Source organism: Saccopteryx leptura, chromosome 5, assembly GCF_036850995.1.
Source record: "Saccopteryx leptura isolate mSacLep1 chromosome 5, mSacLep1_pri_phased_curated, whole genome shotgun sequence".
Taxonomy (NCBI): domain Eukaryota; kingdom Metazoa; phylum Chordata; class Mammalia; order Chiroptera; family Emballonuridae; genus Saccopteryx; species Saccopteryx leptura.
In genome coordinates, this window is record NC_089507.1 from 35,050,787 (window position 1) to 35,072,201 (window position 21,415).

The following is a 21,415-nucleotide window of genomic DNA, read 5'->3' on the forward strand; positions in this document are numbered from 1 at the left end:
CCCCAGTCAGGGCACACTAGAAAAGTGACTGTCTGCTTCTCTTCCCCACCCTCTTCCTCTTCTCCCCCTCTCCTCTCCCTCTCTCCCCTCCCCCTCCCCCCTCCCTCTCCCCCTTCTCTCCCTCTTCCCCTTCCCCCCTCCCTCTCCCCCTTCTCTCCCTCTCCTCCCCCTCTCTCCCCTCCCCTCCCCCCCTCTCCCCTTCTCTCCCTCTTCCCCTTCCCCCCTCCCTCTCCCCTTCTCTCCCTCTCCTCCCCCTCTCTCCCCTCCCCTCCCCCCTCCCTCTCCCCTTCTCTCCCTTTTCCCCTTCCCCCCTCCCTCTCCCCCTTCTCTCCCTCTCCTCCCCCTCTCTCCTTTCTCCCTTCCCCCCTCCCTCTCCCTCTTCTCCCCCTCTCCTCTCCCTCTCTCCCCTCCCCTTCCCCCCTCCCTCTCCCCCTTCTCTCCCTCTTCCCCTCACAGTCAGTAGCTCAGTTGGTCCCAGAGTTGGCCCGGGGAGCTGAGGACAGCTCGGTTGATTCTAGCATCAGCCCCGGATGCGGATTGCTGGGTGGATCCCAGTCCAGGCACATGCAGGAGTCTGTCTCACTATCTCCCTTTCTTTTAAAATAAAAAAAGAAAGAAAAAAATGAATTGTTTAGCACATTTTTTATATTCTCCAGCACTATAATTTTTAATTTTTCTTTCTTCTTCAATGCATGACAAAAATAAAAAATTAACAGGCCACACATAGACTTGTCATAGTAGTAAAAAATAACTGGGAAGGTCACCTTAGGCCATTCTCATAAGTTTATGGCTAAAACAAAGAAAATTTATTTTTGATGTGGATGAGTGCAAGAGCCTTTGAAACCAAGTTTTCAGCAGCCGGGGGGGGGGGAAGTTAGAAGCATTTTAATGAGATTTTTTGAACCGTAAGTGGTGAAATTAAATTGAGATGAACAATAGTCTGCAAAACTTAATGCAGGCCCTAGATGGGTGGCTCAGTGGATAGAGCATCATCATGGTGCTTCAAGGTCACAGATTTGAACTCTGGTCAAGGCACGGACAAGAAGAAATCCATGTGTGTACAACTCAACGGAACCACTAAATGGAACAACGAGTTGATGCTTCTCTCTCTCTCTTTCTCTTTCTCCCTTCCTCCTTCTTTCTCAAATCAATGGAAAAAATGTTTTTGAATTAGTGCAGTCCACCCCCCAAGCGCCACATTTGTAGGAATGTTATAATAACCCCCATGTTTTCTCCCTGCCACACATTCTACTCACTTCCACCCTTTCCCCAACAAAGCTGCCAAAGGCACCTTTTTATTTTTTGTAACTCTAATTTTTATTTTTCAATTACAGTGTACTTTCAATATTATTTGGTATTGGTTTCAGGTGTACGGCACAGTGGCTAGACAATCATATACCTTACACAGTGTCTGCTCCATTTTTCCAGTCCCCATCTGACACCATACATAGTTGTCACAATACTATTGACTACCTTCGCTATGCTGTTCTTTGCATCCCCATGTGACTATTGTGTAACTACCAATCTGTACTTTGCAATCCCTTCGTCCCTTCGGGGGGGAGGAGGGTTGAGGGATTGGAACAAAGGCAGCTTTTAAAAGCCCCAGATCAGTCATGTCTCTCCCTTTCTCCAGCATCCTCGTTGGAGCCCATGTTCACAGGACCACCCCTCAGGGAAGGCTTCCCTCCCCTGACACTGGGCTCAGTCCCCTGCCATCAGCTCTCACAGGAGCCCTCTCCTCCCACACAGGAGTTTCCTCTGTTGTAATTAATTGACTGTCTAACTTTTGTTTAATGCCTTCCTCCGTCGCTGCACTGTGAAGTCTATGAGAGTAGGCTTTATTCCAGCTGTGCTCAAGCCCATAGCACATGGCCTGGCACACAAGGGGCACTCAGTAAGTGTCTGTTAGAGAAACGAAGAGTGCGAAATCATGTCTGCTACTGCAGGTCTGTTAGACGTGTGCTTCTCAGCGTACCAAGATAATTTTGCTTTAAATGTTGCAAATATAGAAAAAGAAACACAGAAATAGAATTTAGGGCGTCAGTTCAATGTCTGCTAAAGTGCTCCATGGCACAAGCTGACGCCCCTAGTCGTGGGATGGCAGCACCACCCACTGTGGTTCAGTCTCAGAAGAGAGGAGTGAGCCTCTGAAAGTAACTCTCAGGCCTCAGCATAAAAGTCAAGTAAAACTTGTCATCCACTGCAAATCCAATAGTTAATCAACGTTACCCTTTCTTTGTTGACAACTGAAATGTACTGTGGCAATGGCTTGGTGTAGGGGGTTTAGGGGTTGTGGATTATAGAATTTCTATTACAATGGGACACAGTAAAAAGGTTTTGTTATTTATAGAGTTAAAATAAGCTAAACACATTTTATCTATTTAAATAAAATAAAACTATTAAAATAATTATGATTTAATAATAGCATTTATAAGCAAAAACTAATCCTTTACTTTTATAATGAATTCTGTCATTTATACAAACACTGACAAATATTACTTCATTTGACTTCCATCACAATTTTGTGCAACAAATAAGAATTATAGTCCCCACTTCACGGAGAGCGTGAAGTCTGTTACCTAAAGTCACACAATCAGTAAATGGGAGAGTAAGACGCTAAACCCAGACCTCCTTGTGTCAAATTGTAAGTTCTTTCTTCTAGGTCATGAGGTCCTTCAGTATCAGACTATAACTTAAGCAGAAAATCAGGTATAATGCTGTAACTTTCTCATTCTTTAATATTCCTTTCAATTTCTTTTAAAAACTTGAATCCTTATTTTAGAATCTAAATCTTTGAAATCATATGGACAGCTCAGACTATCTGCCGATTTTAGAAATACAAAATTAAACTAAATATATGTAGCTTCAGCTTCAGTTTAAGATACTACCTTGCTCCTTTCTATAGTCTATTGCTAAAATAATTACTTATAAAGTCCAACTCTTTCATCTTCAGAAATCTTTTTACCACCTTGACTTTATGCATGAGAGAAGCCCAAACAGATTAAGTTAAAGACACATGGTGCATCTGTGTTTGCTAGCTGAGGGATTCTTTACTCTTTCCTAATCAATAATCCTCTCTCTCTTATCTCTCTGACTTTTGAAGCTGGAACTTTTTTTATACACAATGGGCATCCCAGCATCTCTTAGCAACCCTTATGGACCCAGAAATAGCTGCAAAACTTTGGAAGAGCAGGGACTTTATAATCTCAAACCAAACAGAACATTTTTTTTAAGTAAGCAGAATTTAATGAGGTTTTTTAAAAACAAAGATGGAAAGTCATTTTATTGCCCATTACATCAACATAACAGTTATAAAATAGAAAATGTTTATTTGGGCAGATATTACTACAATATATCTATATCCAACCAACTGGTACAAAACTACAAAAAAGAATATTTTTGAAGAAGATATCTGGAAAACTTCTACTTTCTAAAGGTTACCTACATATAAGCCAAAATAGCACTTAAAAATGGTTACAGATTCTAACTTCTTTCAGTCAAGATGGTAGAATAGGAAAACAGGGTACTAGCATCATTCCATGACCACATCAAAATTACAGCTAGCCTGAGATTAATATAATATTGCATGTCAGCTGCAACTGAAAAAAAAAAATGTCTACAAATTGGTGCACCTCCTATTTCCAGACGTAAGTGAAAAAAAAATTCAGCTACCAAGTATAAATCCAAGACAAATGAAAACATACGTCCACACAAAAACTTGTACGTGAATGTTCATAGCAACATGATTCAAAATAGCTAGGATAGATGCAACTCAAATACCCATCAATTGATAAACAGATAAACAAATGTGGTATATCTACATAATGAAATACTATTTAGCCATAAACAGGAATGAAGTACTATATATCATACTATACCGTGAAAAGCCTTGAAAATGTTATGCCAAGTGAAAGAAGCCAGTCACAAAAACCACATATGGTCATGCAAAACGTCCAGAGTAGGGAAATCTTGAGAGACAGAAAGTAGGTTAGAGGCTACTTAGTGGTGGGCAGAGGGAAGGAGGGGGAGGGGTGATAGCAAAAAGGCATAGAGGCCCTGGCCGGTTGGCTCAGTGGTAGAGCGTAGGTCTGGCGTGCAGGAGTCCCAGGTTCAATTCCCGGCCAGGGCACACAGGAGAAGCACCCATCTGCTTCTCCACCCCTCCCCCTCTCCTTCCTCTCTATCTCTCTCTTCCCCTCCCTCAGCCAAGGCTCCATTGGAGCAAAGTTGGCCCGGGTGCTGAGGATGGCTCTATGGCCTCTGCCTCAGGCACTAGAATGGCTCTGGTTGCAACAGAGCAATGCTCCAGATGGGCAGAGCATCACCCCCTGGTGGGCATGCTGGATGGATCCCAGTCGGGCACATGCGGGAGTCTGTCTGACTGCCTCCCCGTTTCCAACTTCAGAAAAATAAAAAAAATAAAAAAATAAGGCATAGAGTTCCTTTCAGAGGTAATGAAAATGTTCCCAAATTGACTGTGGTGACACCCACTTATCTGTGAATACACTAAAAGCTGTTGAATGGTATGTGACTTATATTTCAATAAAGTAGTAAAAAAGAAAAAAAGGATTAAACGTTTAATAAATAAATAAGGAATAATCCACTTAAAGCAAGCAGTGTTTTAATAACATCCCTTCTCTGCTCAGAGGCCTCCAAGCACTGAGACACTTCAGTGTGTGTTTCAAACTTATATTCAACCCTGAGAATGAAAGAAAATGGTCTTCAGTATGTGTGAGCCACTGAGCACAGGATGATGAGAGTTCGTCAAAGAGACGGGGATTGGGGGGTTGGGCAAAACCGTGAAAGGATTTAGAGGGAATAAAACCTCATGACACAGGGAACAGTGTGGGGATTACCAGAGGGAAGGGGGGTGGGGGAGGTAGGAGAGGGTTAAGGGGGTAGATGGTGGTGGAAGAAGACTTGACTTGGGCTGATGGGCACAATACAACATACTGATGATGCATTATAGAACTGTACACTTGAAATTTATATAATTTTATTAACCAATGTCACCCAATAAATTCAATAAAAAAGAAAAAATAATAACAGTGGTCTGACTGAGGGAGCTTCTCCCAGACAGAGCTTCCCAGAGGTAATGACTATGAACAACAGACAAATACAGAAAGCCAGTCCTGAGGGCCAGGAGAGGAGGCGGAAGCAGCCACTCTGGAGAGGAGCAGAGTCTGGGTAGAGAGAGGGCCGAGGGGAGTTTCGGGGGCAGGGCAAGCGCAACCCCCGTAGAAAACCTGCAGGCTTCTTGGGCTGAGGCATTTTTCTGACCCCTTCTACCTTTCACCCTCTGACCTCGGATGCATCTCCTCCTTGTCTTCCAGGAAACCCAGCATTTCCAGTTCTTTGACCATTCTTTCAGTATGTCTTCTCCTTCCTATTTCTTTGTCTTCCCCTTAAATACTAGCACCTTCCAGGGCTCTGCTTTCAATGGATACACCCTTCCTTCCCCGTTCATCTCCGTCTGCTGAACCCCACTGAGGCCCACGCTCACAACCGCCGTCAGGACTTAGTCTCAGCCTCCCTCTGGACGCCTCTGGCTTCAGACCAGCCACAGTGCGGAGGGATTTAAAAGTCTACAGTCAGCACAGAAGCCAAAAACACATATATAGTCACAATTTCCCTTGAAATTCCCTTAGGAAGGCAACGTGTTGGCGTTCTTATATTTGTCCATGTCCTGGCCCAGTCTGTACAGCTGAAGTTACTCAACTTAATGCATTTAACTTAGTTGTCCCACAAGTATCTCTAACTTAACGTGTCTAAACTAAGCTTCCAACCTTCCCTCTACCTACCTGCACGCTCCACCTGAACTGACATCAACAAAAATTAAACAGGCTGCCCGAGCCAGAAATCTGGGGTCAACCTTGACTACTTTCTACTTCTCCCTCATACCAATTGCTCTTGATTTCTGTTTATTTTAATGCACCAAATGCCTAAGTCAGGCTTTTATCATCTTTTACTTAGATCAGAGCCAGAGCCCCAAACGAGTTTCTTCCTTCATCTCTTTCTGCCTCTAATCCTCTGTAGCATGACCAGGTCTGCTGTCTTTTGCAAATATTATAAACATGATCAGATTTCTCCCCACTTAAAAAGATCAGCCACCATTCATAGCAGTGTTATCAAGCATTTTTGTAGCAGATAAGTATTATTTTCAAGTAAATATTATATCATATCCTAATATCTTAAGCATAGACATGAGCTATGTTTTATTGAGATTAATTCAATTTATAAATTTATCCATATTAATTTACTTTATAATTCTAAATGTATTACTTATGAACTGATCAATAAGAAAAAATTTCAAAATAATTGGTAGCACAATTAGATCTGTACCATCTTGCTATTATTTCTATATTTTATTTGATTGCATGTGTTCAAAAAATTCTGATTCATAGCAATGGGTAGTTACCAATGGCTATAATTTGGGGGTATTTTCCTCAACAATTCACCTTTTTAAATTTGGATATTGCTCATTTAAAGAAAGATATCAGGCCCTGGCCAGTTGGCTCAGCAGTAGAGCGTTGGCCTGGCATGTAGGAGTCCCGGGTTCGATTCCTGGCCAGGGCACACAGGAGAGGCGCCCATTTGCTTCTCCACCCCTTCCCCTCTCCTTCCGTTCTGTCTCTCTTTTCCCCTCCTGCAGCTGAGGCTCCATTGGAGCAAGGATGGCCCGGGCGCTGGGGATGGCTCTGTGGCCTCTGCCTCAGGTGCTGGAATGGCTCTGGACGCAACAGAGCGATGCCCCGGAGGGGCAGAGCATCGCCCCCTGGTGGGCATGCCGGGTGGATCCCGGTCGGGCGCATGCGGGAGTCTGTCTGACTGCCTCCCCGTTTCCAGCTTCGGAAAAATGAAAAAAAATAATAATAAAAAAAAATAAAGAAAGAAAGATATCAACATTCAAATACAAATGAATGAATCTCTCAGCATAAATTACTTGGTTGCTTGTCTCCACTTTGTTAAAAATTAATATGTAAAAGTTAGTTTGAGATTGTATTTGTAATTCTTGAGACTTTTTCTCAGAACCTTGGTTCTATGGAATAGAGTTTGAAAACCAAGGACCTAGGTGCTAAAGCCCAAATCCCTTAGAACAACATGAAAAATTCTCTGTCGTTTGCACTTTATCAGTTTAGATGCATTTCCTACCACTACCAAAATTTCACCATTTCCCAAGTCCATCTCCCTGCTTCATGGAGTTATAATTTTATATTTACTTTTTTCTCAGCTAAATGTGACCCATGTACTACTTGTCTTCTAACCTGAATTTCTATTAACTTTATTCCAAAAGTTAAAATGTTAGTACCCCATGAAGCCGTTATGACTGCCCCCCAAACACCTTGAATACACCTCTATCATCAACACATATTGCCTTGTGTGACAATCATTTCTTCTGCTCAACTGTGAGTTCCTGAGAAAGGACTATTCTAAACATCCTTGAGTTTTCGGGAACTTTCAAAGTTGCTGCTACCTAGTAATCACTCCTTACATGTTTTGAATTAATTAATCCATCAATTAATATCAATAATATTTATAATAACAGGAGAGTGCTTATAGTGGCTAAAACTACAGATTTGCATTAGACAGCCAACAGATAACCCTCTTATTCAGTTGATGTTTTAGGTTACATGAGTACTAAGTAGAAATCACTCTTACAAAGTCATGCTAGTTTTAATATTGATGTCACCTGTCTTTAATAACGACAACACTCACCAACAAAGGAGAGCAGGATCACCAGCAGGACGATGAGCGCACAGATACAGGGAATCAGGACCAGCAACAGGAAACGGAGAATGTTAGCAGTCGTCAGCTGCTGGGAGCAGCCACCACCCACAGCATCTTCATCGGCTCCCAAGACCTAAAGTCAAAGAGAAATATGAATATGGTTTTAATATTTCAAAGCAACTCAACACATGGCATGAAATTGTAGAGGGCAGCCATCCATTCAAAGCAGTGGCATGCTTCGGAGATTTTACCACATGGACTCTAGAACATGAAGCGAGGGTTAGTCACCGAATCGCGCTACTACCTGAACAAGTAATGGTGCAGCCACATTTGGGGCAGAGCAGATCATCTCTTTCTGACATGCTTTGCAGAAGAGCGTGAACTTTTACTGATGGTCCTTCTTAATTTTTTTCAAACATTTTTTTCGATTTGGTATTATTTCAAAAGGCCACATAGAACCATGGCAAGAACTCACCATGGCCCAGAGCTAGAAGCGAAGACTGCCTAGTACAGTGGTAAGATATTGGCTAGCAGGTGTAGACAAGACATTATCCAGACTTCATTGTTGTTAGTCTCATTAGTCCTAACCCAAATCTGCATGAACCTGGTAAAATAAGTTTCAGACATTAATAATTCAGCAAGTCTTAGTGTTACTGACCATGTTTTAGCGACAAGTTGAACAATAAAAAGAGCGTGTCCTGTTGGCCAGTTGAACACTGACAGTCCCTGAGGCCATTCTCGGCTGTCCGCACTGCCCCTGCAGCCCAGCCACTCGTGAGAGGACGATGAGCGGCAGCAGTGATGGTTCAGATAAAGTCCTCATCTTCAAATACTTTTGATTTTGCTTAGTTCAATGTCTTGCCAGAAAGGATGTCTGGAAATTCATTTATTTATTGCAAATGGCTAGCTTCACGCGTGACTTTTTAGCAGGAGTCTGAGATGGGGTTAAAAGTGATTTGATTGATAAGAGTGTGGTGGTTACAGGGGGAGGGGGGAAAGGGAGAGGGAAAGGGGAGGGGGAGGGGCACAAAGAAAACTAGATAGAAGGTGACAGAGGACAATCTGACTTTGGGTGATGGGTATGCAACATAATTGAAAGACAAGATAACCTGGACTTGTTGATCTTTGAATATATATATCCTGATTTATTGATGTCACCCCATTAAAAAAATAAAATTATAATAAAAAAAAGTGATTTGATTCACTCACTATGAACAGCTCTTCTGATCCCTTAAGGAAGGTATTTCTCATGGTTCTCTCTTGGACTTCTGACTCCCCTTGCATTTTCTCCTCTGACAGTTTCAGAGCTTGAACTACAACCTCTGTGTAACTCTCTCTTGAGTCCCAAATGTCCTTTCAAGTTATATCATATATTTCCAGTGCCAACTGTTTAACAGCCTTTCTCTCTCTCACCTAGGACACTGTTATCAGCTTTATACCATGCTTAGGTCTCCTCTGGTTATATATATTTTATTATAAAGAGAGAGAGAGAGAGAGAGAGAGAGAGGCATTCATTTGTTCTTCCATGTAGTTGTACATTTATTGGTTGCTCCCTGTATGTGCCCTGATCAGGGATCGAACCAGCAACCTTGTTGTTTCAGGACGATGCTCTAACCAACAGGACCTGGCTACCCAGCCAGGACCTATCTTTCTTTTTTATCCTTCCTCAAGCTTATATCTCATTTTAGTCACTGTCCTACCTCTCTCCTTCTTTCTCATCCAAAATACTTAAGAGATAATATTTATTGTCCAAAATGTCCTCATTTACTTTTTACTCTTGTGGCCACTACAATTTGGCACCCACTCAGCCACTTCTGTCACTGCACCAAAACAGCTTTTGCTATGGTTACCAACACCCTCCATGTTGCTATAGCCAAATGACGTTTTTCACACATTGTAACGACACCCCAGTATCACCTGAGAGATCAGATGCTCAGTTAGCCATCCTCAACTTCTTCAGCATTTTCTTCCTCTGACTTCTCTTTCTCCTGCTTCTCCGGTCACTCCTCTTTCTGAAAGCTATAATCTCACATTCACTCTCTCACCACAGTGTCACCCACACAAGTGACATTAATTGCCAGCCCCACACATGTGATGTGCTCCTTTAAACAGCAAACACAGCCCTTTCCTCTGAGCTCCACTCACTGTCGGTATGAATATTATTCTATCACTTGCAGTTGAAGCAACTTGAACAAAACTATGGCTTTTTATCCTTTTCTACTTTGGCTCATGGTGATAATGGTACATACTAAAATTACTAAACTGTAATCTCAAGAGGTAAAGATTTATTTTTAATTCATTCAACAAAAAGCTGTACCTCATGCCCAGGACATTATTTTTATCCCTTAGGCAACTACCCCCAGTACCTAGTATAGAATAGGATCAGAATTATCTCAAGTATATAAACAAAATACTTCACAATTAAAGGCCAGCAAAATGTATAAGAAAAGTTTAGGGTTTTTGATATACTTACGTTTGATGGGAGGGAGGAAAAAACCTCGAAAATTTTCTTGAAACACAATCTATGTAGCTAACTCAAATTTGTTAACTTTTGACCAGAATTAAATGTAACTCAGTTTAGCCAGAGTGGATTATCTCCTGCTAATCAGAAGTTCAGTGCCTTCTATGTCTTCAATCAGGATAAATTCAGAAGAAAAGACTACGGCCATACCACCCTGAACATGCCCGATCTCGTTTGATTTCAGAAGCTAAGCAGGGTCAGGCTGGATTAGTACTTGGATGGGAGGCAGAAGAAAAAATGTATAATTTAGTAATTTATAATTTAGCAATTTTCAGTTACAAATGACTAAATATAGTGAGATAGCCAAAATGTTTTCACACAGGGATTCATAGGAAGCAAACAATAAAAGATAAGGTTGGTGGAAATGCAGGCCGTTGCTGCACTGGGCCATCTTGCCGAGCCTTAGAGACCCCACATCCTCTCTGTACTTCAGTCATCTCCTGTCTGGTTCCCCCAGACCCTCACTGCTCCCCTTCCAATCTCTGACACAGATTGCCAGAAAAATGTGTCATCTTTCACGATTTCTATAGCTTAGTATATTTTGTCCTGAAGATGACATGCAAGTATTGGCCCTGATCATCAGTTTTCAAAGACATGGACATCGTTCTGCTTAGTACTCTGTAGGTAGTGTAAGAGTCCTAATTTTCAGTAGTAATGATTGAAACAGAAAGGAGATTGAAGTTCATATTTAATACATCCAAAACCTACTTAACAACAACAAATAATCTATTCCCTGACTATTCCAAAGTTTTGCTTAAACATATGCCATTGTTGTCCTATAAGAGCTCTGTTAAGTGATAATATTCACCTAAAGATATGGTCTACGAAGAGGTTAACATCAGCTTGCTACACTTAAGGTACAGAATCAGACAGAGAGCAATGCTGATGTTTTTATTTCAACTAAGATTTGTTTAAACTACAACCAAAAATCAGACCAACCTGAAGTAGAATATAAACTGTTACTGATTAACCAAGTATTTGAAATTGAAAGGCTAATCCTACCTTCAAAATGTGACACCATACCATAGATTTGGATGCTTAACCAACAGTGTGTTAATTTTAGGTGCACAAATATTACCCAAAGATTATCCTAATTCATATATTAATCCAGTGGATTTAGTAAAATTCTATTGGTTGCTTTGAAGTTTATGATTTGACCAAGTCAAAATATTAAAGTATTCTTAAACAAAATGAGAGTGTACATTTTAATGGATGGAATTATATGCAAAATTATGGCAGAATTCAATGACCATCCATCCCACAACAAAAGATTTGCTTACAATGTTAAAAATAATTAAAAAGAAAAGCTGATCCCTAATCAACCCTATGTAGTGGTTTGAGCCTAATTTTGCACCTTAGTTCGCTAGGTAGGAAGGTGACAAACTGCAAATGCATTCCTCTGTGGGGATATGACACTGCCACATGTCAATGTCCTCAGAGCCCTGAAAACACGCAGACCCTCAGACTCTACATTCTAATAGATATTTGGCTTGGAACACTGTCCTGCCCAACTATCAATCCAAAATGGGATCTCAATTGATTTTTTGCTATTAGAGATGGAGCTTCTCCAACCCACTCCCACTCCCTATCTACTGAGCAAAAACAAGCCAATTGTCTTCTTCTATTTAAGAAGGAAATCTTCCAAAGCTAGATGTTTTCTTCTCTGTGTTCAGTAAACTGTGAAAGAGTCCCTTACATGAATTAAAAGTAGATTTATTCAATAAGAGATCAGTGATTTACTTCTCAAATCAGGCATCTGCCAATTCTCCACAATATTAGCTCTCATACTACCAATAAGCAAAATGCCTCCAAAATCATGTGTCAGTGAACTATACCAAACTGAAGTGACTTTTGCTGTGATGTTGGTTTTTAATATCCCAAGAGGCATGAAGAACAAGCATCTGGTTTTCAGTAAATCTTTTCATCCCATTTTCTGGCATTTAATTGAAGCATACAAAGTCCAAATAACTCATGCACTCTCTTAAAATGAAATTGTTTGATTCACACCAGGACACATGCTTCCGCAAGCCAACCCTGCCCACATTTTCTCCTTTGACTATTAACATAATGACAACAGCACCAGATAGTCCTTCCCCAAGTCTCATATTTATACAACCCAGAGTGGGTGTTCAATATGGAAGCTAAATACCAACAAAATATTTTTCTTGTCAAGGCTAGATGAAAATAATACTCCAATATTGAGGCACTGGGTCACTTCAGTGTTTGTTTCAAGGGTAGCATTGTTTAGCTGACGTCTGAAATGTGAGAGAAAAGATTGGAATGTTTTAGAGGCAGCTTGAACACTATTGTCCCCACCACTGAAAATCTAGGTGACCTTATAAAGTCATCCCTTTGTCCTACCCATGTTTCCACATCTGCGCATAAGAGATAGAAAATACATGTCTTGCTCCAACCACAAATATTCCCCCCCCAAATAAAACTGGTAAAGCAAAGGAAAAGAAAACATAGTAATAATAGCAATGCTTCTTTCAAGTTCAGAAAGTTCTAACAGTCCTGATTTCTTTACACTCCGTAACACAGAGTTTGCTCAATTCAGCCTCCCCAAAGGAAAGATAATTTTATTCAAGTGAGGAGATGTCTTCAGAGGCAATCATAGAGGCTTCTAAGGTAAATTCTACTTTTTTGAGAGCAAGGTAGGGAGGTCATATTTCTGTGATAGTCACAGAGATGATCTTGGAAAGAATCGGCAGGTGACTCCCTACCCAGATTACAAGGTCGACAGGCAAGACCTGGCATCCTGTCTTGAGATGACTTTCCCCCCATACCAATCATGTCATTCTTATCATTTTATGGCAGATACAGTCTTAAAGTAATAAAAGATTTATTTTATTGCAGATACAATATCAGAAATCTATCTGCATATATTGAACAGAATGGTTATTTTTTCAGTATATTCTTGAGAAATAATGTAGGCTCAGAGGGGGAAAAGGAGGGTTGGGTTATTCCTTCCTCAGGAAATTAAATATTGGACTTTTATTCATAAAAGCGTTTTGGATCTCACATCCTGATTATAAGTTGCTACATTTCTAAGGAAGCTCTGGCGAAATCCAGAGGAGCCTAACCTACTGCCAAATGGAGCCAAATTTCTTTTTCATGTAGCACTAAGGAAGCTGTTGAATTTGTGCAAATCTTAGAGACCTAATTGATTCGCTGATCCAACAACAATGGAAATGTTGTGACTTTCAAAAACTGAAACAGATTGGCAAAGTGAATAAAGAACTAAAATATTGACTCCCTACAGCTGAAAATAATCAGGGAATGCGTACAAGACAAAATGGATTTTATGCTCTACAGCAATCCATTTCAGGCATCTCAATGCAAAGTAAAACATGAACAGATGTTGAAAACATTTAACCTACTGAACCTACCTGCTGAAAGGAATCCTGCTGTAAAAAAGCCTCCCAAAACAAAACAAAAACCGTACAAGTAAGGATTTTATATGTTAGGTATAACAGCAATTTCTTTGTGAAAACCCAGAGCAAAAGGATGAATTTCAAACTTAACATTCATCACGTTTCACTGCATTTTCTGGATATTCTACTATTTGGAAAATAGAGACAAGTTTGATGTTGGCATTTCCATTACAAAACATGTCTATGTTACATGTTAAAATCTCACTAATTGGGCTTATTCTACTCGTGCTCATTTAGCACCTCTTCTGTTAGCACAGCTGCCTTCTAGGGACATCAAGAGGAGAAAGACTGTCCCTTGGGAGTTGAACACCTACCTCCAAGGAGCTATGCGACCTCATGGGTAACTCCACTGCCTTGTGATAACACAGTGATGCACATACTTAGAAAGGACTACAGTAAATCCACCGTGAGGGCAGTGTAATCTAGGGCACAGTCAGCCCACAATTGCTATATTTTAAGAGATATATACATTTTTATTTTGCACCAAGCAACAGTATTCTTTGAGCATTCATTCCCCTGGGTCTCAAAGCGTGTGTGTGTTGCCAAGGGAGGAAGGAGACCAAGGGAAGCAGTATAGCTGACATTTTGAGTCGGACAAGTTTTCACTGAGGTCTCTCAGATATTTCAGGGCATTTGGCATTGCTGGCCACCACCTAATAAATGTCAGCAGTAACTCTCCCCCCACCCAAGCAGTGCGACCAATGACAGGTCCTCTGTTATTTCCAAAGATCCCCCAGGGCACCACCTTTCCTGGTGGAGAGCACTTGAGTGGTTCAGCAAGCATCTGTTGAACACACACAGCACAGTTGGCTCTGCGCTCGGGTGCAAGGCGCGGTCCTAAATTAGCAAACTTCTTCCACATTCTACAGGCATCGTCTAACACTGGGCCTTCAAGTGTACACTGAGAGTTCGTGCCTTTTGCCCACAGAGAGATGGCACGGTTTTTTAGATCAAACATTATGTCTTTCCATTGTGATCATAACCTTATGGACACATAAAAAACACAGAATTTTAATGTCAACATCAAACAAAGAGGCCTAATTGATTAAGTCCTTCAAAAACCTAACACACTGAACCATGAAACCTCAGGAAGAGTAAGAAGTGGTATTTAGGGGAGAGAAATGCACAGCGAGTGATTATTTCTTGAGCAGGCAGGGCACGGGGCTCTAAGCTTTGGTGGACCTGTAGAGTGGTCCACATAGCATTTTAGACTCCAGACAATCTCTGCAGCCTCTGCCCCCAAACTACACATGTGAGGCTTGGCCCAGTGTATCAGGTGAGATGGAGGAAGGATCAAACCGTTGTAGGTCCTGGAGGTGAATAGAACAAAATGTGCTCCCTGAAAACTACTAACCGCCTGAGATCCTTGGGCTCTGCGGGAGTAGAGGTGAACGTCCAGTTTGGATCATTTGTTCCAGCCCTAGGATAGAGATTGCAGAAGGTCTGCCCCCAACCCCATCCTTGTTATTTTAAACTGTATTCAGGGCCATGGAAAGAAACAAACAAGTGGAGGGACCGATACATCAGCTGCATGGGGCTTAATCACAAGTTTCAGCCGTCTTCCATCACATGGTCCCAACTCACTCTGGATTTGTTTATTAAATAACCTCGGACCCAGGCTGTAGATTTCAGAAACCAAATTTATAGATTCAGTCAGAGAAAGGTGGCAGATTTTATTTCAAAACAAAACAAACAAAAAGTGAGTGGGTTTATTATAGTGAATTATTCCATCTTTTTAAGGTGAAGTAGGAACACAACTCAAAATTTTTGCCAAGGCAAAGGCTAAAAAGGCAATTCCAAAGGACTTAGCATGGAACATTCTGTCTTGACGGAATCCGTTTAACTCAGGAAGTCCAAGGAGATGTGGAATGGTTTGAAAAACATACTTCAGTGTTATTTTCAAAACAACAAATCAGCAAAGCTAGAGGAAGAAATAAGCTTTCTTAAGAGATGGGCTGAGCTTTGAGCCGAGAGCCTGAGCAGATAGGAAGAAGACAAAGTGACTGAAGTTCTAGGTACAGAATGGTAAAGAGCTGCGCCCAAGTCCATGCTCTTAAAGACGCTTTGGGAAAGAGGGTGATGTTTTCAGCAGTTACTAAATAATATATTGTTATCTAGTAACCACCGAACAGAGGAGGAAGGGTGAGATCTCCAAAAACATGTGACTGAGTGCCCAAGGAGGCTAGGATGGAAGAAGCTACTGAAAACTGGCAGTTCATCGCAAGAACTATTAGAGAAGCACACTTTCAAGACTGGACAGCTATGGCATGCGGATACTGAAAATAATATTCACAGGACACACAGTCGATCGCAGGAGAGAGAGAATAAATAGTTCTACAAATAGTCATTTAATTATAATTGCACTAAGTGCTTTATCGTGTAAGTAGAAGGCAAATAATTTGTGGTAATGTGAAAATCAACATAAAAATGTGACTTCAAACTTTTTTTATTATTTTATTATTATTATTATTTGTATTTTTCCGAAGCTAGAAACGGGGAGAGACAGTCAGACAGACTCCCGTATGCGCCCGACCGGGATCCACCTGGCACACCCACCAGGGGGCGACGCTCTGCCCACCAGGGGCGATGCTCTGCCCGTCCGGGGCATCGCTCTGCCGCGACCAGAGCCACTCTAGCGCCTGGGGCAGAGGCCAAGGAGCCATTCCCAGCGCCCGGGCCATCTTTGCTTCAATGGAGCCTCGGCTGCGGGAGGGGAAGAGAGAGACAGAGAGGAAGGAGAGGGGCAGGGGTGGAGAAGCAGATGGGCACCTCTCCTGTGTGCCCTGGCCGGGAATCAAACCCGGGACTTCTGCACCCCAGGCCGATGCTCTACCACTGAGCCAACCGGCTAGGGCAAACTTTTTATTAAACCTTAACTACAACAGGAAGCAGCCTAATACTGAAAATACTTCAGTGACAAGAAATATTAATGAATATTTACTTATAAGCACTGAGAATTCAATTAATAGATTTATTTCAGTCATCATTAAATAATTTACCTTTCAGCTTCTTTTCACTATTGGTTTCAAGTATTTGAAATGTTAACACATATTTACAATAAAAACTGTGCTGAATGTTTAATATTTATGATCAGGGAGTCCAAAGTATTAAGAACTGCATAACATTTCCTAAAATGATAAGAAACTGCTGATGAAAAGACAGCTTTTGAGAGTAGAAACCTCACTGGCTCATCCATCATATTTTTTAATATCGTTTTGACATCTTTCCACCGTTAGCATTTGCAAGTAATAAAACATTTTTAAAATCTTAATATGGTATTTCACAAAGAACAATCTCTCAATTCTCTTGAGTTCCTTTCCAGTACTAAAGTTGTCTGCACTTTAAGACAAAACCAAACATATAAATGATAAACATTTTAAGATATATATATTATAATGTATGTATCTAATTTTTTTTATGTAAAGGCAAACCTCTGGATCCAAATTAAGACAGAGTAAACTAATGAAAAAGATGTCTTTAAATGCTTAATAATTGCCTATCCTTGATGTAAAGACTTTTATTCTTTCCAAAGAAAATGTAGTGAAAAATATTATTTTGAAATAAGTGATTATAAATACTTTTGTTTCCCACTGAAAAAAATTAGAAAAAAGTCTCCTTTTGGAGACTTTTTTAACTGTATACTATTTTTTTTACTTCTTTCAAAAAAAATAGTGTCCAACAGAAAAAAGCCCACAAACTCCTAGATGGAGACAACAGAATGGTGGTGGCAGAGGGGTGGGGGGACAGTGAAGGGGGTAAGGGGGGTTAAACATAGTGACAAAGGACACGAGGCTTCAGGTGGTGAGCACCTGATAGAGCGCACAGGTGTCACATTATAAAATTGTACACCTGAAATTTATATGTTGTTAACCAGTGTTACCCCAATAAATTTAATTTTAAAAAAGGTTGCCATAATTATAAATAAAGTTTGTCTTAGTATAAATACAAATATAAAAGGTTTGTGTTTTTTTTTTACAGAGACAGAGAGTGAGTCAGAGAGGGATAGACAGGGACAGAGAGAGACGAGAAGCATCAATCACTAGTTTTTCATTGCGTGCTGCAACACCCTAGTTGTTCATTGATTGCTTTCTCACATGTGCCTTGACCGTGGGCCTTCAGCAGACTGAGTAACCCCTTGCTGGAGCCAGCGACCCTGGGTTCACGCTGGTGGGCTTTTCTCTCAAACCAGACGAGCCCGCGCTCAAGCTGGCGACCTCGGGGTCTCGAATGTGGGTCCTCCGCATCCCAGTCCGACGCTCTATCCACTGCGCCACCGCCCGGTCAGGCGCAAATATAAAAGGTTTTTAAATCTCTTGAAATTATCAAATGAAATATATCTATTTATCCCCCTTTGAAAAAACTTGAAACAACCACATAGTTATAGGAAAGTTGGAGGGACAGTACAAAGACCCTTTTATCTGAACCATTTGATACTGAATTGCTAGCTGGATGCCCTATCATTCTGCAAAAATGTTGGTGGGTGTTTCCTACAAACAAGGACATTCTTACAGAACCACAGGAAATTACATTGATACATTGCTACCATCTAATTCTCAGAACCCATTCAAGTTTTGCCAATAGTCCCCATATCCCTTATACCAAAAGAATCTAACTTAGAATCACATATTACACTTGATTTTCATGTTTCCTTGGTCTCCTTCAATGTTCCTTAGACTTCCATGACTTTGACACTTTTGTAAATTATAGGCCAGTTACAATATAATGTTCCTCAGTTGTGGTTTAGAATTAAATTCAGACATCACGAAAGTGATATAGCAGAAATATCAAAAAAGTGATATCACATTCTTCTCACTATATCCTATCCATTTCAATTTGTCCCTTTACTAATGATAATCATATTATTCACATGATAAGACAGTCTGCCAAACCTCCCTACTGTAAAATTATTATTCTCCATCTCTCCCCTACCCATGCAATCAATAAATATCTTATCGTGAGGTACTGAAATTATGTAAATATTCCATTTCTTCAAACTTTCAGTTTATTCGTTTATTGACGTATGCATGGACTATTGGTTTCCTACTTTATTCAATGGTTTATAATCTGTTCCTATCATTATTTATTTTGATGGTCAAATTGCCCTCCGTTTGTCTAGTGGGAGTCAATTCAAGCTGGCTTGTGTCCTTTTTACATGTACCTATAATTCTTGAAGCACTTCTTTGTTTTCTTTTTCCTTTTTTTTTTTTGGTATTTTTCTGAAGTGAGAAGCAGGGAGTCAGAGAAATAGACTCTGGCATGTGCCTGACTGGGATCCGCCCAGCATGCCCACCAAGGGGCGATGCTCTGCCCCTCTGGGGCATTGCTCCTTTGCAACCAGAGCCATTCTAGCACCTGAGGCAGAGGCCATGGAGCCATCCTCAGTGCCCGGGCCAACTTTGCTCCAATGGAGCCTTGGCTGCAGGAGGAGAAGAGAGAGACAGAGGGGAAGGAGAGGGGGAGGGGTGGAGAAGCAGATGGGCTTCTCTTGTGTATTCGGGCTGGGAATTGAACCCAGGACTTCCACATGCCAGGCCGATGCTCTACCACTGAGCCAACTGGCAGGGCCCTTGTTTTTCTGGAACAAGATGTTTTGGACTCATATTGGACTTTCCTTGCCTCATCCTTAGAATCAGCCATTTCCTCAAGGAACTTGTTTCCTTTTTGTAGAAAATGGTATTTAAAACCAAGATCTGGTTGTTCCTTGGCACACACAGGACATGCTATTTACACATTTGCATATACATTTAGAACTATACTTCTCCAGATAGATCGGTTGGTTAGAGCAGTGGTCCTCAACCTTTTTTGGGCCACAGACCGGTTTAATGTCAGAAAATATTTTCACGGACCGGCCTTTAGGGTGGGACGGATAAATGTATCATATGACTGAGACAAGCGTCAAGAGTGAGTCTAAGATGGATGTAACAGAGGGAATCTGGTCATTTTTTTAAAAAAACAAAATTGTTCAGACTTAAATATAAATAAAACAGAAATGTAAGTTATTTATTCTTTCTCTGCAGACCAGTACCAAATGGCCCACGGACCAGTACTGGTCCACGGCCTGGGGGTTAGGGACCACTGGGTTAGAGCATCGTCCCAAGGTTTCCAGTTCAATCTCTTGTCAGGTCACATACAGAAACAAATTGATGTTTCTGTCTCTCTCTCCCTTTCTCTCTTTAAAATAAATACAATAAATTAAAAAAAGAAAAACTAAAGTATAGCTGATAAACAGTAGTACACAAGTTTCAGTTATATAACATAGTGATTCATCATTTATATTCCTTACCATGTTATCACCACACTAAGTCTAGTAACCATTTGTCACCATACGACATTACTACGATAAAATTGACTATTCTCTCTATATTGTACATTACATCCCTGTGACTTCTTTGTATGTAACTGGAGGTTTGTATCTCTTAAACACCTTCACCTTTATCACCCATCTCTCCACCTCGCTCAGTTCTATATCTACCTTTATATGATTAAACATATACATTGACACCCATAACTCCAATTCCAATCCCACTGCATAGATTCTGGAAGTAGTTTTCTGACTCCCTTTAACTGTTTCTTTTTTTCCCAACAGCAAGAAACCTGGCTCATTCTTAACACGGGTAATTATGTGACCAGTCCCCCAGTCTATAACACACCTTCCAGAGCCGGGCGCCATCTCCTGTGAGGGCTCCGTGGTCACTTTGGCAGAGCCCCCACCTCCCAGCACAGCTCACTCACGCATCCATGCCTTCCTCACCCTGCCCAGGCCCCAACCCCTGCACTGGGGTGTCCTGTGGGGTTCTGGCCATCGCACTGCCTTTCTGGTCACCTTGAGAAGCCTACCTTGCTGCACCCAGAGAACAAATTCAGGACCCAGTTATTCACCAGTGGGCAGGGAACAGGAAAATCCAAACAAAGATATGAAGTCAATAGACAGCAATCAAAGTTATTCCTTGCTTCGCTCTTTCCTCACTTATCATATAAAAGAAAAATAAAATGCCAAGACCTGGACCCTTCAGACTTCCTGCTACGTTCAAGGCAGTAGTTGTGAGCGTGTGTGTGTTTCACACTGATGCTCCAGCAGCCAGACCGTCACAGAAGCTGCTCATCCCTGACTTCCCACCAGACCGACCTGGTCCTGACCTCACTGCACCGCATTCAGCCCTCTGTTAAAGGGAAAAAGCCAAGTTGGACAACGTGTTCTATGTTTGCTTTCTTTGAGAAATATGAGTGGAAGAACAACAAACTTTTTAAATGAAAAGTCCGTATTTAAAATTTTTTTAGTTGCTAAATTAAAAATTTTAAAATTATAGTATTTATCACATGGGTTTTTGTTTGTTTGTTTACTCCCATTAAGGAGACTAAACAGTTTTTCTGGGTCATAGGGCTGTAAAGTGCAGCCCAGGGAATATAGTCAATAATACTGTAATAACGACATATGGTACCAGGTGGATACTAGACTTATCGGGAGAACATTTCAGAAGTTTTATGAATGCGGTTACTATGTTGTACTCCTGAAACTAATATAATGTTGTATGTCAACTGCAATGGGAAAATTTTTAAATTTTTTAATAGTTTTTCTGGAAAGAAGACATTTCTCACCAAAGCTCTCTCTTCAAGGGAGGAGGGGAGAGAGCTGCCTGCTTCTAGGAGTTTCTGACACGAAATGATTGGGAAATACTGTTGGTTGGGAACACAGAGAGCGTTCTCTTCCTCTTAGTGGGAGCTCACCGCTGGA

General features: G+C 41.1%; 1 protein-coding gene across 1 annotated transcript in view; it reads right to left on the bottom strand.

The window, feature by feature from the left end:
- Positions 1–21,415, bottom strand: part of CORIN (corin, serine peptidase) — a 204,709-nt gene that overhangs the window by 173,799 nt on the left and 9,495 nt on the right. Inside the window, exon 3 of the mRNA XM_066385953.1 lies at positions 7,717–7,861. Coding sequence (XP_066242050.1) covers positions 7,717–7,861 — 145 coding nt within the window. The remainder of the gene's footprint in view (positions 1–7,716; positions 7,862–21,415) is intronic.